This window comes from Pezoporus occidentalis, unplaced genomic scaffold (assembly GCF_034315485.1).
Source record: "Pezoporus occidentalis ecotype Australia unplaced genomic scaffold, CSIRO_AGI_Poc_V1 ctg6, whole genome shotgun sequence".
In the NCBI taxonomy this organism is placed as follows: Eukaryota; Metazoa; Chordata; class Aves; order Psittaciformes; family Psittacidae; genus Pezoporus; species Pezoporus occidentalis.
The window spans coordinates 9,410,746-9,431,539 of NW_026915943.1; the positions used below are offsets into that span (position 1 = coordinate 9,410,746).

Here is a 20,794-nt window from a genome sequence, read left to right on the forward strand (position 1 = left end):
AGGAGTGTCAGTGACAATTTTGTGAAGCTGAGCTTTGTTTCCCTTTGTTTTGTTTTTTACCAATTATCTGTGAATGAAATGGGGTGTTTTTCATTGCCTGGAACTCTTTGACAAGAAAAGTTTGGATTTATTTTTGCATAAGTGAGAAGAGAAAAAACATCCCCTAACCTTTAGCTGGCTCCAGGCCAGCTCTTTCAGCATTTCCATTTGACTTGGAAAAACACAGATAATTGCACCTGAGGCACTGGAGAAATAGCTGCTGTTGAAAGCATTATTCTCACTTTACAGATGCAAATTTGATCATGAATCACACAGTAATGTGGGAAAAAGACTGGGTTTTCAGATAGAGGCTTTGATTATGCTTGTTACATCTCACTTGTGCTCCTTGCTTTCTCATTCTTAGCTTGTGGTTTATTTTTCATGATCTTGTTTTCAATTTTTCCTAATGAAAAGACTTTCTGGGTCTTTCCTAGCTTCCTGCACTAGCTCAGTTTTGATGCAACAAAGGCAGATTTGTGAATGTTATTTGCTCCTTTGCTCCCTCTTCCTTTTTGTGCAGCTTTGTACAATGGAGAAATGTCTTTTAGGTCTTTTCTACTGAATATTTTATTTCAGTTATGAGGCTTGGGCAATTCTCAGTCTGATACATTCATGTTTGTGACCTTTTGTGTGTCTCATCTTTGAATAAGCAAAGTGATTTGTTTAAATATAATACCATTGTCTAATAGTATACTAATGTTATTAATATTACTAAAGTATTTATAATATTTCATTAAATAGGGGTCAGGTAATTTAACTGTATTCACATTTTATCATAGTGACTTTTTACTTCTAATTGTTCAGCTACCCTTTTCTCTTAGTTTTTTTTATATTCTTTCATTTCCAAACTGAACTCTTCTGTTTTGAAAGACAAATGTTCCCATTGCTTCCATGCAGTAATAACAGTGTTCAAACACTGACATCTTTCAAAAGCTACATCTGTCAAGCAATGAAGCACGATAGGAGGGCGTCAAGTTATTAAAGCAGTTGGTATTGAGAACCCCGTAGGGCTATATGTGGTTGAGATTTACTTCAAACTAGAGCTAGTCTTTTCTCCTGGACTGAAGTGTCACCTTCATGCTTGAGCCACAAAAATGTTTGAAGAAAAGCTTTACTATAAACCTCTGGCCTGGAGGGTGCCCAGTGGGTAAAATGAAAGTGTCAGCGCTGGTTGCACTGCCACTGTTGCTGTGTAAGATGCAGTCTGGTGCTCAGACTGAAATTCATTATAACTGCTAACAAACCTCCACAGAGCCAAATTCTGTGTCTGAGGATCGTGTGGTTTTGATGGAAAAGTTTTCTCCTCTGGTATTGCCTCTAGTCTACACTGTGAACAACAGAGATGTGTACTGCAGTGGAAGGTCGAAGAGCGTTCTGGGACAGGATACTTCATCCACAGCATGCATAGCACATTTATTCATGACTGTGCCTTGACCTGGAAATGTCAGCTTTACATACTTTCAATCCAACCCTGCTTACAGTCAGAAGTGGAACTGTAGCCAGGCAGAGTATTTTAACATCACATTTGCTGCATGTGCAGTAACGTGGGCTTGTGTGTCCAGAAGCTCTCGTCCAACGTGGTAGGCCTCCACTTTCAACTGAATCTTTTCTCTCTGGTCATATGTAAGAATTTTAAACTTCCAAGCAGAAAGATCACAAACCCGATTATGAAACACCAGATAATCAAATTATAGGCAGTTAAACCTTATGCTAAAATACAGTGTGCAATTTATAAAGGACAGAACTTTTATCACTCTTTTTCATACAAGATTTAGGTTCCTTCTAGGTAAAAACTTGCATTGAAACCATGGGGACTATTTATGAACCAGAGATTTCAAAGTGATTCTTAGTGTCATTTTGCTACCAGACAGCATCCTCCTACTCTTTGAAGCTGATCACGTTTTCTTAGGATAAAAAACTTCACAAGGTTTCCCTGGTTGACAGAATGTCTGGCTTGATAGCTGTGGCTGAAAACACAACCACATCTTCCAGTACCTTTTAAACTGTGTTTGCAAGAGTTGACAAATAATATCAAGGACGTTTTTTTAGGCTTTAATACTTTTCAAGCGTGACAAAACAGAGTGAGTCAGAGTAGAAGATGAAGCCAGCTGGGAAGCGCTAGGAGAAAACATTTACTGCTGTTAGAAACAGCAAACATTTAACCTTCAAATAAGCCAAATATTTTTCTATTTTGCAACAGATTCAGTATTTTATTTTAAATCTCTGGCTATAAGCACCATTGGAGCTTACTGAGGTTTCCACAGAGCAGTTAAACCACAGTTCCCCAGTTTGTGTGTACAGTACCAAGGAGTCTGTGTGGTTCTTAGTCCACAGAGCTATCTCCTGGGGCTGGCTTACCTCCAGAGCAGACAAAACCAGGTGTGTTCCCTCTGGAAGGTCTGCAGGCATCTGGTAATGTTACTGAGCCTTCACCACATTGCACTTTGTGGAGTTTGTCTCGAGTCAGAGTGAACAAAACTGCTTGACAAAGCATCACCAGTGCAGAGTAGCAGATGGTGATCATGCCATGAACGTGTGGTGTCTTACAGAAAAAATCAGGCAAACTGGAGGTGATGTGGTTACTGCCAGGCTGGTATTTCTTCCCTAGGAGAGAAATAAGAATTAAAAGGAGAAAGAAACTAGTCACCCACACACAGGTCTGAGGACACCTCACTTCTAACCTTGGTCATGATGGTGAGGTCACTCCCTGTATTCCTCACTCTACAGCAACACATCACCTCTTGCTTGTAAGTTTACTACACCAACATTTCTAGGGGCTGCTGGATTTAGAGGAAGGCACACCTATCATTACTTTCTATAGGGACTATGATGAATATCTAACAAATACATTGCTGTGCTGTCATCTCCCACATTTTGAGGAGGTTGAAGGCAGACAGCAATAGCAAAACAATTGGATCTGTAATTTGTAAAGATTACAGAATATAAGAATATATTTCATCGTGTTCTAGATATAAATTCTATAAAAACTTTTGAACTAGTGGACTATACACAACATGTAAATGTAAACATGTATTTAGTCTCTGCAGAAGTGGGTGTAACATGAAAATGAACTTATGGTGACAGTATTACTAGGAACATTTTGGGCTCCTGTCCTCTCCTCTCATCTTGAAATGATCTCTTATTTGCCGTAATAAAACACATAGGAAATGTTACAGTACTGGGTTTCCATGCTGTATATACCATCACAACTTACTGTGGCTTTCAGTAGTAGCTTTGTTCAGTGTGCAGTGTAATGCATTAGCTGATAATGTGTTGATGAATACAGAAAGCCTTGTTCTGATCTCGTGCTAAATAATTCAGCACGTTTGTTCCCGTATGACAATAACCCTAAAAGAGGGGCCACTGCAGTGCAGCTGAACATGAAACACTGAAGTTTCACTGTGAGACTGCAAACAAAGCAGAACTAGCCAACTCCTGCTATTAATCCTTCACAAGGAAAGCATATATATTCTTTTTTCCATATTTGTCACCACTTGGCTTGTAAAGACTTCCATGTTGAGTTGTCCTGAGAAATTTCACAAACCGCCTGGAACCATCCATGTAATTGGCTAAGCTCTGGAATTGGAATAGCTTAGCATTAAATCTTCAAGAAATGCAAATGTAAACTTGATCAGACAAAGACTCCTCCAAAGTCATCTATCAGTGCTGAAATGTAAGTTCCTGAAGGAAAACCAGAACTGCCATTGCAGCTGATACAATCAAATTTGAGTGAATCAGAATTCCACAGAAGTCGCTTGAGTTCTTCCACTGACTTTCATGGATGCCAGATTTCTCACATTATCTGCAAAAATGTCTAAATAAAATTACTAACAGGAGAGCATTTGGACAACTTTGAATCTTTAATTAAGGCAGACTAGGGATTGTGCTCATTTTAGGTAGTGTTCACTGTGTCGGGTGGGCCCTGGACTGAATCTTGGTGCAGATCGTGGCCTCAGAGGATTTGACTCTCCCTTAGCTTCTACATTTGTTTGCAGTTTTCTACACTGGCAAAATAATTTTCCCAGATTCCCATTTTTTGGCTGAAATCACTGTTACTTGTCAAGACAAGTGCTATGTTCATTGCACTAAGAGGTTTTTTTTTTTTGCTGCTATTGGCTATCACACGCATGAAGACAATGGTAATTTAGAAAGTAGGGTTGACATCTTGGCTTGTAGAACTTGAGTACAGAGAAAGTTTGATAAACTTGGAGTTCAGCAAGAAGAAATAACCTACAAACCCATACGGTTACCAGAAAATCACATTGTCCAGCTCTGTTTCACAGAGCTGCTCTGTAAGTGTATCAGATAGGCTTGAAACTTTTTTCCGCCAGGTCATTCGCTTCAGTGAACTAAGATCGATTCACACAGTTCAGAGACTGTTTGCAGAGACATGGAGAGCTTCTAGCTCTGACACTGTGCATTTTCATATCCAACAGCAGAGATCCATGGTCCTCTCATACAGGCAGCGTTACGGCAGCCATAAATTCTTGCTGACCATTTGGATTGCAGCACAGGTTTTACATACCCACATAGATCAAGGCCCTGTGACTTACCTCTGTAGTAGTGAAAAAAGTGATTCAAGCCTGTTTACCCCTGAAAAATAAACACTTCCGTGTGATGTTGGTGTTAGTTTAGTAACTGGGTTGTGTGCTTCCATAAATTTATTAATTGTACACAAAAACGCTCGCAGGCTTCTGTTGTCTGTGCATTAAGCACTCATAAAACATAAGAAATGCCAACAGCTGTGGTTATAGTCAGTGTCTTACTGCCCCTGCTCCAAGACACATCATTGCTTGTAAGTGATCTCTGGGGGTCACTAATCCACCCTCCAACTCAGAAGAGCATCATTACCAGCACTAAACAAGGTGCTCACCAAGGTGCTGGCTGGACTAGCACCAAGATGTTGAAAATATTCAAGGATAGAGACTGCACACCACCTCTGGCAGCCTGTCCCAGTGCTGTGCCACCCTCTTGGAGAAGAAGCTTTTCGTAATGTCTAACCCTGAACCTTGCAACTCGGAATTTGTCGTGGTTGTTTCTTGTAGTGGCTCCATTACTTTCATAACTCACCTTCCGGTATTTGCTGGCTCCCATTAAATCATCCCATCACCTCCTCTTCACATGGCTAAACAATACTACATCTCTCAACCTCTCCTCTTAGCTTGTATGCTCTAGGGTCTCTCATAATCTCAGTAGCCTTCCGCTGCACCATATTCTCAACATCCTTCTTGAACTGGGAAGCTGAACTGGAGACAGTATTCCAGGAACTGCTCCACCAGTGGGGAAATAATTACTTATCTGTCTGATGGATATCTTGCGCAGCAGGAGACTTGCTTTACTTTCATCTCGGTTCATTCATGGCTTTTTATCAGCCAGAATGTTCCCAACCTATCCTAGTGCATGGGCATTCTCTGGTCCACATTGCTTGCTCTTTCTGCAGCTGAGGAGGGCAGTGACAGAGCAGCTTTGGCGGGCACCTGGACTCCAGCCAGGGTCAACCCACCACAGCTCACTGAAGCCCCCTGTGCACCATCCCCTGACCCCTTCTTCTGCTGGGCTGGGCTCTGCCCGAGTGCTGAGACACAAATTCCTTCTGCAGCCCCGAAACGGGGCTGAGCAACGCGGGGCCGTGGAGCAAGGCAGTGACCATCACCTCAGTAACCGCCAGGTCTCCATGGCCCGCAGCGGCCCGCGGGCACCTCCTCGATCCCCGGCGCTGCCACGGCGGCACTGCCTCACGGTGCGGGCTGCGGCCCTGCAGGGCGCTGGGGACCGCTGTCCCCCGCGGGAGGGGCAGGGCGGCAGCCGGGGCGGGGCGCGGCGGAAGGCGGTAGGCGGCGGGGATGCGGCCGGCAGCGGAGGACGGCCCGGCATGGCCGGGAGGCGGGGTGGCACCGGCTGCGGCACCTCCCCGCCGCCAGGGCAAGGGGTGGGCGCGGAGAGGCAGCGGTGGCAGCAGCCCCGGGCGCAGCCCCAGCCGCAGCATGCGCTGCCCGGCCCCAAGCCTGCCCCGCGGCGGCCGCGAAGGGCAGAGCGGCGGCAGCGGGCGGCCTGCATGGAGCCGGCCCCGCGCCGCCGCCCCGCCGGCCAGCCCGGTTGCCCGCGGCGCTGGCGCAGGCGGCGGTGGGCGCTGGCGGCCGGTGTGCTGGGCGCCGCCGCCGCGCTCGCCCTGTACGCCCGCCTGCCGGAGCCGGGGCCGCCGCAGGCGGCGGGGGGAGCGCAGGCCGGCGGCGAGGTGACCGTGCTGCTGTGGTGGGAGCCCTTCGGCCGCCCGCGGCGCATGGCCGACTGCCACCGGCGCTACAACATCACGGGCTGCCGGCTCAGCGCCGACCGCAGCAGCTACGGCGAGGCGCAGGCGGTGCTCTTCCACCACCGCGACCTGGCGCTGCACGGGGCAGAGGGGCTCCCCCGAGGGCCCCCGCCGCGGCCGCCGCGGCAGATCTGGGTGTGGATGAACTTCGAGTCGCCGTCGCACTCGCCCGGCCTGCGAGGACTGGCCGGTCTCTTCAACTGGACCATGTCCTACCGGCGGGACTCGGATGTATTCGTGCCCTATGGGTACCTCTACACCCCGCCTGCGCCCCGGCCCTTCGTCCTGCCCCGCAAGACACGGCTGGTGGCCTGGGTCATTAGCAACTGGAACGAGGAGCACGCCCGCGTGCGCTACTACCGCCAGCTGAAGGAGTACCTCGCCATTGATGTATATGGGGCAAGGGGGCTGACGCTGTCCGAGGGCGGCGTGGTGGAGACCGTCTCAGCCTACAAGTTCTACCTGGCCTTCGAGAACTCCCAGCACACCGACTACATCACTGAGAAGCTCTGGAGAAACGCCTTTGCCGCCAGCGCCGTGCCCGTCGTCCTCGGACCCCGCAGGGCTAACTACGAGCGCTTCATCCCCCGCGACTCCTTCATCCACGTCGATGACTTCCCCAGCCCCCGGCTGCTGGCCACCTACCTGAAGTTCCTTGATAAAAACAAACCCAACTACAGGAAGTATTTTACCTGGAGGAAGAAGTACGAAGTCCACGTCACCTCCTTCTGGGATGAGCATCTCTGCAAGGTTTGCAAGGCCGTGAAGGCAGCCGGGAATCAAATCAAGACTGTACGAAACCTGGCCAGCTGGTTTGAAAGCTGACGTTCCTGGAGGATGAGGTTTGCCTGGGCAGCCTGTGCCGGCAGTGGGCTGCACCAAGGCGTAGGGAAGGACGGGTCTCAGAGATCGTTAACTGAGGTAGTGCACAGAAGTTGTCATCAGCAAGAGAAGCTTACAGGTAAACAAGCTGTGAAAAGCCTGCAAAAGGAAGATCTTTATTAAAGTGCAAAATTATGGAAGGACAAAGGAACATCGGGCAAGATGATTCTTCAAGAGCAAAGCTGAATCTCCAGAGGTAGTACAGATCTGAAGCCTTTACATTTGTGCGCAGCTTGACGTAACTGACTGATGCCAAATTCTTCAGCTGTACATCTGCAACCAATTTTGTCGGCTGTGACAGCTTCCTGGACCATTTCTTCTGCTTACAGAGGATACGTGACCAGCGCTGGCCTTCTGTATTCCAAGGACAAAAGTGAATATTTTTAACCAGTGATGCACGTTATGCACGTGAAAGCTGTTTGCAGACAAATTCTGAGCCACAAGTGTTGAATGTAAGAATGTAATGATACGGTAGCACTTTTAAGCAATGTTTGAAATTGCAGCAGCCAACTAATAATGCTTTGAGCCAAATAATAATTCCATTTAGGAAAAAGTGCATGGGGAGGGTGGATCCGAGTGGAGCAAACAGCTCAGATGATGTAGTGTTTCTTCCACTGCCTACCCAAAACATAGGCGCATTTATCCTGTATGAAAGTGGAGAAGAACCTTAAGTACAGGACATGATAGACTATAGAAAGAGTCAGAACATTTCCAACCATTCCTTTATTCAGGAATTAGAAAATGTTTACAGGAATCTGCGTTTTTCCCTGCAAAATTACTGCCATATAGGAAAAAGCAGGGAAAGGCTCAGAACCATGGGAGTTTTAGTACTATACTGAGTATGTGTACAGAAAGGCTAAGTTATTTCTCCAGTATCAGTAGACAGTCCTGGTGTGTTGCGAGTGTTTTGGTTGATGGCACGCATTTGTATCAATTCTGCCAGGTGACAGACTACTCAGAGTGCTTCTTTGCTGTTTGTACAATAATAGTTACCAAACCCTCCCCAGAATCCTCCAGTCCCAAATCACTGCCTTTTGAAAAGAAAATTACTGTAGAGAATAATATCTAGACTGTTGGTATAATACAGATTGTGTGAGGAAAGAGTATCCAAAGGGAACGATTCACTACTTGTTTTCCTTTGGTTTTGAGGTTTTTTTCTGGCTCAGTTTTTTTAATTAATAAATAGGTTCCTTAGGCAAAACTTCCTTCTGTCAATACCTACAGGGAACATTGATGGTGATTATTCCCTTTCAGACTCTGACATTTTGCTGGAGTCTTCCTGGTAGTAGGTATATGGTTACTTTTTGGTTATATATAATCTTGCTTGATGACATCCAGAGAGAAACTTCAGTTGCGATTACAGTTCCTCAGGAAGCTTAGCCTTCCCTGCGCATCGCAATTGTAATGTTTGGTGACAAAAAATGATAGCCCACAAAAGTCCTGCACAAAGGACTATGGAATTTGTCCAGCTCCTATTTAAGGAGCTGGATAATCCATGGAGTTATCCAGAGACTTCACTCTGAGTAAAATCATGGGCACAGAACAGGTGGGAAAAGAAGGTTGGTTACAAGCACAAGGAGTGCATCAGAACAGGTGAGTTTACTGGCATTTGTGAGTCATATTTAAGTTAGAACAGGATTACATTTGCCTTAAGCAGTAAGGGATGTTGGATAGGTGCTTTTATGAGATAGCAGCTTACTGTAATTTATTTTAAATTAGATGTTCCCCTTGATTAGGTAAGCATGGAACCAAGGATTACTGAAAAGAAAAAAAAGCCCAAACCTAGCAAAGCCTCAAGCCCCCTAATAAAAATGAAGTTCATTAATAATTTGCACAGATTTACCAGATCAGATCTCGCTGGCTTCTATGCTTACTCCATCTGCTTTTGCGGAAGGAAGGATGGCTGAAAGTACTTTGTGAACCTTTCTGTTGTTAATGGCAGATTCACTGTAGAAATTTGATTGGGATAGAATTAAGACAGCATGATGTGGAGTGTAGCAGGGATGGTCCCTGGTGCTGCATTTTCACTTGAACAGGTCTTAAGTGATTAAAGCAAAAGCATATTCTTCATTGCATGTTCATCTGTTTCTCTAACAGTGGTTACTACTCCCATAAGATTGGTTCTGATAATATAAAAAGTGTGATTTAAGTGTAGCGTCAACAGTAATAGCTGAGTGTCGGGATCAGAGAATCTGTCTGCGTTTGATTTACCCTGTTATACTGTTCAGTTTTTATCACAGTTTATAGAATTATAGAATGGTTTGGGTTGGAAAGGACCTTGAAATCATCCAGTTCCAATCCCCTGCCATGGGCAGTTCACATAAAGTATACAAAACCCAGGTTTTAAAAGTGAGCTGATACTGAAGATCACACTACTTTGCACCAGTCTGCTGAAACTAGTGCATTTTTTCCAGTCCTCCTAAATCTTTAAGCATTTTCTGAAAGTTTCCAGGCACACAGTTCTGTGTAATCATTAGCAATGCCTCAGGCAGGAGAGCAAGCTCCAGGAGCATGGGAGCATGGGAATTTCCAGAGATCACAACCCATGCTTTTTTCCTCCTCCTCTCTAAGAAAACCATTTGAAATCTTTGATGAACTCGAGGTTTGTAACATTCAGAAAAGAGCTATGCAATAATTAAAGCATTGTGTTTGAATAAGGTGGTCTCAACTGTGCTGTATTTGTATGTGCTGCATTGAGTAATTTCAGGAATTGTATAATGAAGACTGCAGTCCTGTAATAATTATTGCAGAGCAATTGTGCTGGGAGAGAAGAAACCTCTTGTTTCATCAGCCTTGTGTGACCATTGCACATTTTTCCCTTTAGACATTCAGCCCTTGCAGCTGCTTATAAGTCAGTAATACAGCATCTCTATAAATCTACTTTGGTTTCTGGCTCACCCACTCCACTGGCTAATAGTGTACTCATAAACTAAGGGCTGGCTTTTGTCATTTACTTTATATTGCTCAAGTACAGTGATGAATAAAAAGTTTGCCTGAGCAAATTGGATTGTAGATAAGGTACCAGGCTCCACAAGGTATTGAAGGATATATATAATCCGTCTGTAAAAATTAAGTAAAGTGATTTTATGTTTTAAGTAAAAAAAAACATTTTGAATACATTTTTTAAAAGTGGGTGTTTTTCCATGCCTTAAAGTATTGTGGTGGAGGGAGAGAAAGGAAGATGATCACCTTCTGTTTTTTATAAGGTGAAGAAATGGTATTCCTTTTTGATTGTGGTGGAAGTGGAACAGAGAAGCACATGATCCTTCAAGTTACATGTTGTATCTCAGGGAATTTTATACTGTAATGTCTCTTAATCTTCATAGAATGAAGTAACTTTGTATTAATTATTCAGTTTGACACTCAATAAAATTCAAGGAAGCAGCTCAAAATGACCTTATTTTGTTTTCTGTGTTGCAAAAGCTGTAGAAAGCTGCTTTTGAAAGAGAATGAATTTCTTTTCATGTTTTTTTGATCAGTAGAAGTGGCTGATTGTTCTCAAAGTATCGAGACCATCTGAGGTTAGGAATGAAACCTGGTTGTGCCAGGAGAAAAATATTTTCATAGGAGAGGCTGCGCTGAGGTATTTTCCGTATGAAAAGGAGCATTTATTGAAGTTGGATGTCTGCTGGAAAAACGTCATTTCGAACCAAACCCAAAACCAAACTGTCTCTTGACCTACAGAGAGTCTGGCTGTGGTTGCATTTATTTTTGCCATCCTTAAATTTCATCGTGGAATTGAGATTGTGTTTATATTGATGTTCAGCAGGTAGGGCCCAAAACTTCTTTTCCCTTAGCTTTAGTTAACACCGCCTGCAGCATGGGTGATTGTGTACCTCTTTCTTTACTCATCTTCTGCACTGCTTGGTGCATAGTACTGAGAAATTCCAGCAGTCCTGAAATTTCCTGCCCAGCCAGGATCATAAAACCATAGAATCAGCTCGGTTGGAAAAGACCTTTAAGATCATCAAGTCCAACCTTTACCCCAGGACTGACAAGTCCACCACTAAACCATGTCACTAAGGGCCTCATCTACATGTTGTGGATTGAGTAAGTGCTACAGTCCTCTCTTCCCCCCCCTCAGGTGATTGATGTTGTATCCCCGCTGTGTTTAGCTTTGGTGAGTAGAGCTTAACCTGACTGCTTGCTTACTCATGCCTGAATGGGGGAACAGCTTTTTTCCGTTTTTCCAGATGTGATTGAACTCGGATATGGGAAACTGGTGCCAAGCACTGGGTGCCATTTGTTCAAGCTTCTTTGGTGACCTTAAAAAGTGAGTTACACCTGGTTGAACTCAGTTGCACAGCTCTCTTTCCAACAGTCATACAGAATGTACTTGTTTTAAGAGTGTAAACAGTTCTGTTTAGGGAGCATAGAGCTGGCTCAGTCTAAAACCTGTTGATGAGAACACAGTGAGTTAACATGGATTTAGGTGGTGTTTAACTAAAGATATATCAGGATCCAAATAGAAAAGCCTATTTGTAATCACTAAAAAAGGTAATTATTTGAATAACTCAGGTGTAGCTTGTAGCCAACTTGGTTTAACAATTATGATCTGTATAACTGTATTTTCTTCTGTATGGTCAGTTTAAAACCAATACTTAGGGCCAGAGTACCTATGTGTGTTCTGCATTCCGCAGCTGTTTTGCTTTATGCTCTTGAGCTAATTACTTAAGCCTAAATTTGGCACAGTAGCAGTTATTCCTGAGACTCTCACCCCAAAGAATATGTGAGGGGAGAAAACAAAGCCTATTTTTGAGAAGTGCTTTGAGAACTGCAGGGGTTTTGCAGTGTTGGTGGTAAGGTGCTCAATGTGTTCAGGAAGCATCCTGAAGCTGTTGAGTCCTTTTGGATTGGAAAAATTTTCCCTTAAGGAGTAAATACTTCTCTAAAGTCCTTCAGTGATTTTAGGTCCTTGGAATTACAACTGCATGGGTTTAAATTTTGCAAACAGGGTTAAAATGGAGCTTTATTTCTGTAGTGCTCAATATTTTAATAGTATCTTTTTAATAACTATCACAAGATGGTCCAAAATTTGAAATTTGGTTTTCTCTCTATTTATTAAACTGTCTTCTGAACATAATCAGCCCACGGGTTGGTTGCATGCATTATGGAAGACAATTCTGCATTTGCATCCTCAAATGTGTGGAAGATGCTGTAGCTATTTTGGATAACGGGAAGCTCAGTCCAGGAAGAAACAGATCACTATCAATGCCCATGCTGTGGGATATTCTGGCTCTGAGACCCTCATCACAGGAGTGCCTATGACTGGAAATTGGCCGTGTTGTTTGTGAGCAGAAGGCAGAAACATGATTGCACATGGAGAGTGTAGATTATCAGATTGTGAATATAATCAGATTTGGTGCATTTGTAATGCTGCCAAATAACCTACTTAGTGTAGTATTAAAGCTGATCAATTTGTTGAAGCAAGCACAACAGGACTGCATGAGATACAGAAAAATAATTGTCCTAAAAGATGAAGTTGGATTTAAAATGGAAAAATGATGCCAAAATAAAAGTAATAAGAGAAAAAGGCTTGCAATTGCAGGAAAGTATGGATTTCCATTTTTAATGCTTAACTGTGAACAAAGAGAACTTTCTTGGAAATTCTGACTCCAGTCCGAAGTAAAACGAGAGAACATAGGCTCAGAATCATGCTTGTGCTCATGCTTCCATCTGTTTCTGAATAGGAATGGCCTCTTGAGATTAAGGCAGAGCTCTGAACATGTTTATTTCCTTTCCAGCCCCAAACCTACATTTTGCTTGGCTTATTGCTAATTTCACTTCCCTGTCATTCACATGTTGCTCCTCAAACGTGCACAGCCCAGTGGCTCTCATGGCTTTCCACTCTGGAGAGAAGAGCTTCTCACTTTGGAGAAGCAGAGCTAAGAAGGGAAAAGTGAATATATGGATGTTTGCTGAGAATTTTGATCGTATTTTGCAGTAGTCGGGATAAATGCAAGTAGAGGCTGAAGGGAAACTAGAGAAGAATGTTTTATAGTAATACTTTGTCTGAGATGCCATCCTGCAGTGAAACTTCTCATCAGATTTTAAAGCTGAGACTTTATGCTGTGAGTTTTCTATTTATTGGTGAAGACTATTTTATCAGGTATCCCAGAAGATTCCCACTGCTATATTATCTCACAATGATAGAATCGTAGAGATGGAGTATGAACACAAAGACTTCATTCAGTGTGTGTGTTGCAGTGAAAAAAATGAGTTAACGTTAATCAAAGCAGAATTCGTGCTGGGCTCAGGCTCTGATAAAGCACCATCAGGCTTTACACATCATGGCTTTAGTGAAAAAAAAACATAGGTTCTCCACCCTGTCTGTTACAGTAGCTGTGATGAGGAATGTTTTCTGCAGTGAACCTTTGGAGACAAGCTAAAGCCTGAATTACCCTTCTTCAGAGTAGCATTTTATTCCGTTGTGCTGCCACTGTGTCAAACCCAGATTGTATTGTTAAATGCAGGTATTAAATGTAATCTGCCATTTTACAAAAGTACTTTATAATAATGACAAGAGTTTAAAAAGTACATTTCACTGGTGTAACTGAGAAAAGGAAGTTTGTGGATTTATAGCACTGAGCTAAGGACCAGAAGGTTTTTGTTGTGGAAGTTTCCTCTGTAGGTGTGAACAAGTTATTTGTGAGTATAGGGCTGGTCTGAAGCATTGGGACTTGGTTTCTGCAAGGCTTCACTGGCAGGTCCTCTGGGACTCATCCTCACTTTTGCAAGGGCACATCTGTTTTGCAGAGATACTCCAGGCAGACACAGCTGCAATCAGCTGCGTGCATCCTGGGTTTATCTGTTGTTTCTACCTCTGCCCCTGCATGACTGAAAGAGAACAAGGTTACCACCAGCTCCTCTGTCTCTTCTCTTGCAATCTTCTCTCCCTTTCTTATCCTCATTCTGGATGATGCTGTTAGTGCTGAAGGAAGGGGAAGATCTGTGAGAGCCAGCATGAGAGCTCAGGAGAGAGCTTAGGTGTGGAGTGGGTTAATGAAGGGAAAGGGAAGGAGGAAGAGAGATCTTCCTAATCATGCTTCCCAACATACACCTTTCTTAAACCTTAGGAAGAAAGATGACTGAAGGCAAGGGAAGGCACAGGCTGGTTTCAGTCCTTTTTCACACCTAGAGAATTGCTAGTTTATCTGGGATCATTGACACTTAACGTCAGTAGGAGTTCTGGCACTGCTGTCATTGGGAACAGGGTTTCACTCAGCTTTTATCTGCCTTTAGTAATGGATAAAATTAACCACTAAAATTCATGCTTTGTTCAGAATTTGAAAAGTGAGTGTTCTGCTGAGTCCCTGTCAAGTTATTAACAGAATCCTACAAATTATATCTTTATTCTTGTCCTTGTGCTGAATATTCAGCTTTCAATCAAATACCCATTATATCTTGTAATGACAGCTAGTGGAAGACAAGGATGGCCATGCTCAGCACAGGAAGGTGCAGGTTGCACAGCAGCAGCAGAAGAAAGCAGTCAATTACATCAATAATATCAGAAAAGGAGAAGATAACCAGGGCAGGGATAGCAACTGAAATGTTCACTTGCAGAGCCCAATTAATATGAAAAAACTCCCCAAAGAGTCTGTTTTGTTTCTTTTGTTCTATCTCCATAGTAACCCTAGCAGGAAAGACACTTCCTGGAACTTCACTGATTCCACAGCAGTCCCTTTGTGAGTAACCTCTCCTGTCAGAGGTATCTTTCTGCTTTGGAGTTAATGAATAACTAGAGATACAAGGTCAGGCTCTCAAGTGATGGAAACCAGCATGCCCACCTTTACCTCCTGAGGTGCTTCATTTCATGCTTGGAACATTATGTACTGATAACTTACGTCTTCAGAAAGCCACACTGAAGAAATAACTAGGTTTATAGAACTAACCATTCCTTTGGTATTTAATTTTCCCTTCAGACTCTTTGCCTGAAGTTGCATTGTAGTTTGTCATTACAGTGCAGTCGTTTCTGTTTCTCATAATTAGGAAATTAATGAAGTGAGGAATAATCCACAGGAGCTGGTGAGTTCGTAGTAAACAGATTGTTTTGTTGCGCCTGCTGATGCAGAAGAGAGGAAATCTGGCCTCCTGCTCACAGACAAGGAGTGCGGAGGACCCATGTTCTTACAGCTCTGCTTCATGGTGAGTTGCGGATCACTGAGAAACAATACTGGAGTACCATTAATGACTGGTGTTTGTCAGGAGTGGTCCAAAGTCTAATGCACACCACAATACTCTGTCGTCTTACCCCATTCAATCCTGCCCAGCCCTTGCAGCATACATTGTACAGGGCTTCACAGATGTACCCTGTGCCTGTTCTTTGCTGGAGGGCAGCACCAGGACAGGTAGACAGGGTAATGGGAGGATTCTGGTCCCTATTTCTATCCACACAGTGCATGGGCAGATGCTGAAGCTTGGGACATCTTTGATCCCTTCTGGGCCACTGGCTTAGGTCATCCTCGAGCAGCTTGCAAGGGTACCATCACTGCAGTAGCATGAATGAGTGGCAGACCTGGGTTTGACTCCATGTGTGAGATGGAGAAGATAAATGTCACCACCAAAGGTATTTTTCTTTAAGCTGCTGAAGTACTGTTTTGAACACCATTGCCTAAAGAATTTGACGAATGCAAAGAACTTCACAACGAAACACAAGAGGAGACCCTTTTGATCACAGGCGCAGACTTTTTCATGGCATCAGAATGTTCCCATGCCTCAAACCTGCAGAAACAAGCTGAAAAAGCCCCATAAGCTTTTTCCCGTATGCAGCAGCTGGAAGAGAGCAGGACAGAGCAAGGACATCACCAAGGCTGTAAAAGAAATGTGTTAGATGCAAAGCTTGCAGGAGCCTGGGAAGCTGACAAGCAGCCCTGGTGACCTGACCAGGTCAGGGCCTGGGAGGGAAATTCCTTTTGGATCTCACATCTGGGAGTAATTTTATCCAGAGCATGCAAGCAAGATGTGTGATCCACTCAGCCATGAGATTGGGTATCATCAGTAGGACCATCAGGGCACGAACAGCAAGTTAAGGTTCATCTCAAGTATTTCAGAAGAAAGATGAATCTTGCTCCTCCCTTTTATGGATGCACAAGGCACAGGCTTCTTTCCTTGCACTGATTACTGACTTGTGACATACTGTGGGAAAAATCCTCTTCCCAATATGCCTCAAGGGCAGAAGTGAGTTTAACCAACCTTTTTGTATAGCCAATGGTCTTTTAATTCTACAAGCTCTCAACAACTGTCAAACCTCTCTAGCTGGCTAAGGTATGGACTCTTTAAGCAGTGTCTGCTGGCTGTGGGGCAGCTAGACATGTTATTTAAGCCTTTAGATAGACTTCATGCGGTTTGAAATGTTTTGTCTCTTCCTATTGCTCTAGTGATTGATGTGTCTCCCTTTGCACTTACCTGTTACAGTTCTGCTGTGGGCCATCTTCCCCATCTTGCTCTCATTTACCTCTTACCAGCTCAGCTGCTTGGGCAGGTTAGTCTGGTCTGGCAGGTTGGGATACTCAACAGAGTATGTGCTCCTCTGTTTCCGTGTCCTTTTGGGATTGTGGATAGCCAGGCTGGGGAGTTACCAAGTGACTGGAAACAGAAGGAATGTGAGATGAAAAGTTAGATGAGTAGTGTATCTCCTTGCCTTAACCAAAGCTAATCACACCCAAAGAGTAGAGGCGCTTCTAGAAGGCAGGTGTTCCTAAACGGCAGATTGAAGAAACTGCATATTTGCTCTGTAATGTTCCCATAATATACTGTATAATGTGACAGTAGCAGGTGCAATGTGTGGGGTTTGTTCATCAAGAAGTTTGGGGGGAGGGAGGCTCTCTGTGGCTGTCGTTACGTGAAACAATACTCCTTTTGACTCTGTAACTGTTGTACTCTGTAAGTAAGAGGGGGGAGGTCAGTTGTATTGTTGCACAGGACTGTGAGAGAGAAAAGGGGGCTGGGTGGCTCAAAGTGGTGTCTTGTTGCAACGCTTGAGGGGAGGGGAGGGGGCTGCGACGGTGAGGAGGCTCCAGTGGACGCTTCTCGAAGCCTCTGGGAGCTTCTCGAAACTTCCCGAAACTTCTCGGTAATGAGACCCCTGCAACAAAGGGAACCAATGGGGAAGAGCCATGTCAACATCCGGGTGAGGAGGGGCGACAGGATTGGCTGGGGCCTTGAACCGAAAAAGAAAGGACCACCTCCCAGGGACCGCGTGTGCGCGACTTGGGCGGAGGGGAGGACTCCCTGGCGCACCCAGCGCTGTTTTATCTGCTATCGCTTACTCAGTTTAATAAAACTTACCCTTTAAACCGAAATTGGCTACAATATTGATAACAGCAGGAATGGAGATGGAGAGATCTCAGCTACTTTTTTTCTGAACAGCTGCTTCTGCACTAATTTAGGTTTGATCCTTGGCTGCCTCAGAGCGCTCCCTCATCTGTTGCCTCTTCCCATAACTTATTCACCTGCTTGATCCTGCTTAACTGCAAAGGGATCTGGACTGTTATAATCTGTTATAATCACTTTCTTCTCGCAGATGCATAACGCCCAGAGGGTGCAGTGAGCTCTGTGTGGGAGTGCTGATGGCTCAGATCTCATGCTCACATCTATCTAGAGGATGCAGAGATGGACCTGACTGTACTGTTCAGTTCCGTGAGGTGCTTGCTCCTCCTGGGCATCCTTATGCTCTTACGTCTTGCAGCCTGTCTGAATACTTGTGGGTATGCTGGCTGTGCACCGAAAAGTGGTGGGTACAATGGCAGATCATATCTTGGCCCCACAAACCAAACATTAGCATGAGTATCTCTAGATACATCCTTTATGAGGCATGAAATACCTCAGGAAGACTATCGTTTAGGCTGTCTCCTGTCTGCTTGCTCATGAGTGATCTCCTTGATCTTAGGCTACTTTCAGGAGGCAGAGTGTTTAGAGCACATTAAAGCCTTCTGTATTGATCCTTCTGAAAAGTTACTGATGGATCAAAGGAAAAGTATCCATTTGTTTTGGTGGCATCTTGCTGGTCTGGTTTTACTGGAGCAGGATAAGAAACACCAGCGAGGCAGTCTATAAATTTCCAGGGCTGCCAATCATCTGATTTTACATGTATTTCTCTATTCTACTAAAAGAAAGTAAGTTCAGTTACATCTCAGGTTACTTGGTGTGTGTGATGAAAACTCAGCATTAGCATTAAGCTAAAAGAATCTATGGCTTTAGTGAAGATGTCACAGGAAGTTGTCTATGCTTCAGCCTCCACGAAGTCTGATATAAAACATGGGAGAGCTACCTGAGGGGTTTCAAAGTCCCGTGACCAGCCATGGCATCTTTCCTGACTTTGACTCTTAGGACAGTATTCTAGATATTTCTCTAGATATTCATTGTCTCCTCAAAAGGCAACTCGTGCTATGTGCTTGTTGTTGAATTCATTTTCTTCAAGCCATGAGAGTGTATGGACATACATTCTACATGGAAATGCTGCAGAAGAATCATAGAAGCAACCAGGTTGGAAAAGACCTTCAAGATCATCGAGGCCAACCATGCCAAGTCCACCACTAAACCATGTCACTAAGGGCCACAGAAATCATCTTGGTGGACACAGCAATAGGACTGCGCCAAGTCTAACTAACTAGAGGGACCACACCGATGTGCTGTTTGTTCTGAAAGCAGCAGAAAGTGAATTAAGTCAAACTGTTCTTTCCAATCACACAGTTTATATTGTAATATGCAGTAATATGTTTAGGTACTCCCAGTGCTTTGCATCCCTTTGATCTGTGCAATCGTGCAAGTAACAACACAAACAGAGCAGGGGCTGCAGGAAATAATACTGCCCTGTGTGCCATTGTTTGCAGTGAGCATGACCTCATGGATGGCATTTCAGATGGGTCTGCAATACAAGGACCTTGGCTGTGTCAAGAAACGGGTACTGCAGAATGCAAATAGTAAAACCACTTGTTCTGCTGTTTTCCGGTGGGATGACGTACAGAGGACAAGGTGTTTTGGGTAAACTTTGAATCAAATGAAAAATGTAATCAAAGTACTTAACATCACAAGTACAACCCTGTGGGACTCTGGGCTGTAAAGTAAGCTAAAGGGCAGCTTTTCTTTCAATACCTCAAGCTGATTCTTAACTGAAGTAATACGTGTCAGCATAGGTTATCAGCAGAATTTTACGGAATTTTCCTTCAAACTAATGAAGCAAAAAAAGCTCAAAGTGCCAGAGAAGCCCATAGTCCCCGGCTTCTATTCCTCGCTACTTAGGCACACCCTGCATGAACAAGAGGTGTCAGTTGGTCATGTCTCATTGTGTTCTGATTTTCAGGGGATGCACCAGCATTTTCAATGACCTGATGCTCTGCTCATCATCTGCTATGTTTCCTTTGCCACCCAGGGACACACTCTAGCAATGGAGAATGTGTCTGTGTCAGCACATGGAAAAGCACATATGATCTTCATGACCATGGGGAAGAGGAGGTGGATCTGACCAGTGGACCATTGCTTCTTGGAGCAAGCGGTGATGCAGCGAGCTGCTCAGTGATGCTGGGAGCCATCATCACACATTCTTGGCCAGACTGCTATGTATTTTGGGTGAAACGAAGTGATTTTATTGATCTCTGAAGATGCTGCTTCTATTATTTTCAAGTTTAATAGGGAATTAATTTGCTCTCCAATAGATGAGTATCCAGAGTAAAACCTCAAAATAATGGGTTAAAGTGAAAAGAAGAAACTTGACAAAGTAAATAACAACTTTCTCTAATCCTTAGCCCAGCTTTAGAGATAAAACTGCCCTGAAGAGTAATTCATGTACATAGCTAGAAATGTTCTTTTATAGGAAGGGTGGTCTTCTAGCTCAAAAGTTACTACTGCTACTTAAATAAGACAGCATTAAACAAGAAGACTCACAGGCTCTTTGGTAGCTCATACCAGGTCCCAAAGGCATATTGAATTGAAATCAGCATCTTGGATTTTATCCATGACTTGAAACGGTCGGTGTCTCCTGGAACAGAGGGGTCGAAGACACACTTGCAATTCAATTACAGAAGTGAAATTCAGACCCATGGGGTCAGCTTGGGAAAAGGTCGGAGACCACCCCAGATCTCAGTTGACTCGGTTTTCATACCATTGTCCTTATTTGAGATCAGTTTTCTAGCCTGGCTGTGTATTACCTTCTGTTGCTGTGATCCAGTCCTAATGTAAGATAAACACAGATAACGGAGACAAAGCCTGCATAGAAAAAGGCATGTTTGGACGAATGCCCAGGTACACCCAACACTCCTCTTTCTCCATGAGCAGGTCAGGCTATCATAATACTTCTGGTTTGTTATGTACTTCTATTACAGGTGGCAGCTGAATCCTGTCAGTTGGGTACATGGATAAACTGTCACTTTTGGTTCTGGTTCCTTTCCAGAGATGAGGTAGGTTGTTACCTCAGTCCTCACTGCACCGAGGCATTGCCAGGTGGCTCTCACCCAAGACCAGGGCTCACCTGAACACTGGGTCCTTTGTTCCAGTGCCCTTCCTGGAGTCAGACAAGGAACAAATAATCAGACTGTTGCTCACTGACAGCCTGTTTTCCTTAGA

General features: G+C 44.1%; 1 protein-coding gene and 1 long non-coding RNA gene across 2 annotated transcripts; one reads left to right on the forward strand and one right to left on the reverse strand.

The window, feature by feature from the left end:
* The first annotated feature begins 6,079 nt into the window (after positions 1–6,079).
* On the forward strand, positions 6,080–10,626 carry FUT4 (fucosyltransferase 4). The gene has a single exon (XM_062639338.1). The coding sequence runs from the start codon at positions 6,095–6,097 to the stop codon at positions 7,175–7,177; it is 1,083 nt and encodes a 360-aa protein (XP_062495322.1). The 5' UTR covers positions 6,080–6,094; the 3' UTR covers positions 7,178–10,626.
* A 2,207-nt stretch (positions 10,627–12,833) lies between these two features.
* LOC134174399 (uncharacterized) lies at positions 12,834–20,463 on the reverse strand. The gene is made up of 4 exons (XR_009968628.1): positions 20,334–20,463; positions 20,117–20,210; positions 16,640–16,819; positions 12,834–14,071 (listed from the first exon to the last, which is right to left on the reverse strand). It is a non-coding gene; the product is annotated as an uncharacterized LOC134174399 (long non-coding RNA).
* Between the last annotated feature and the right edge of the window lie 331 nt (positions 20,464–20,794).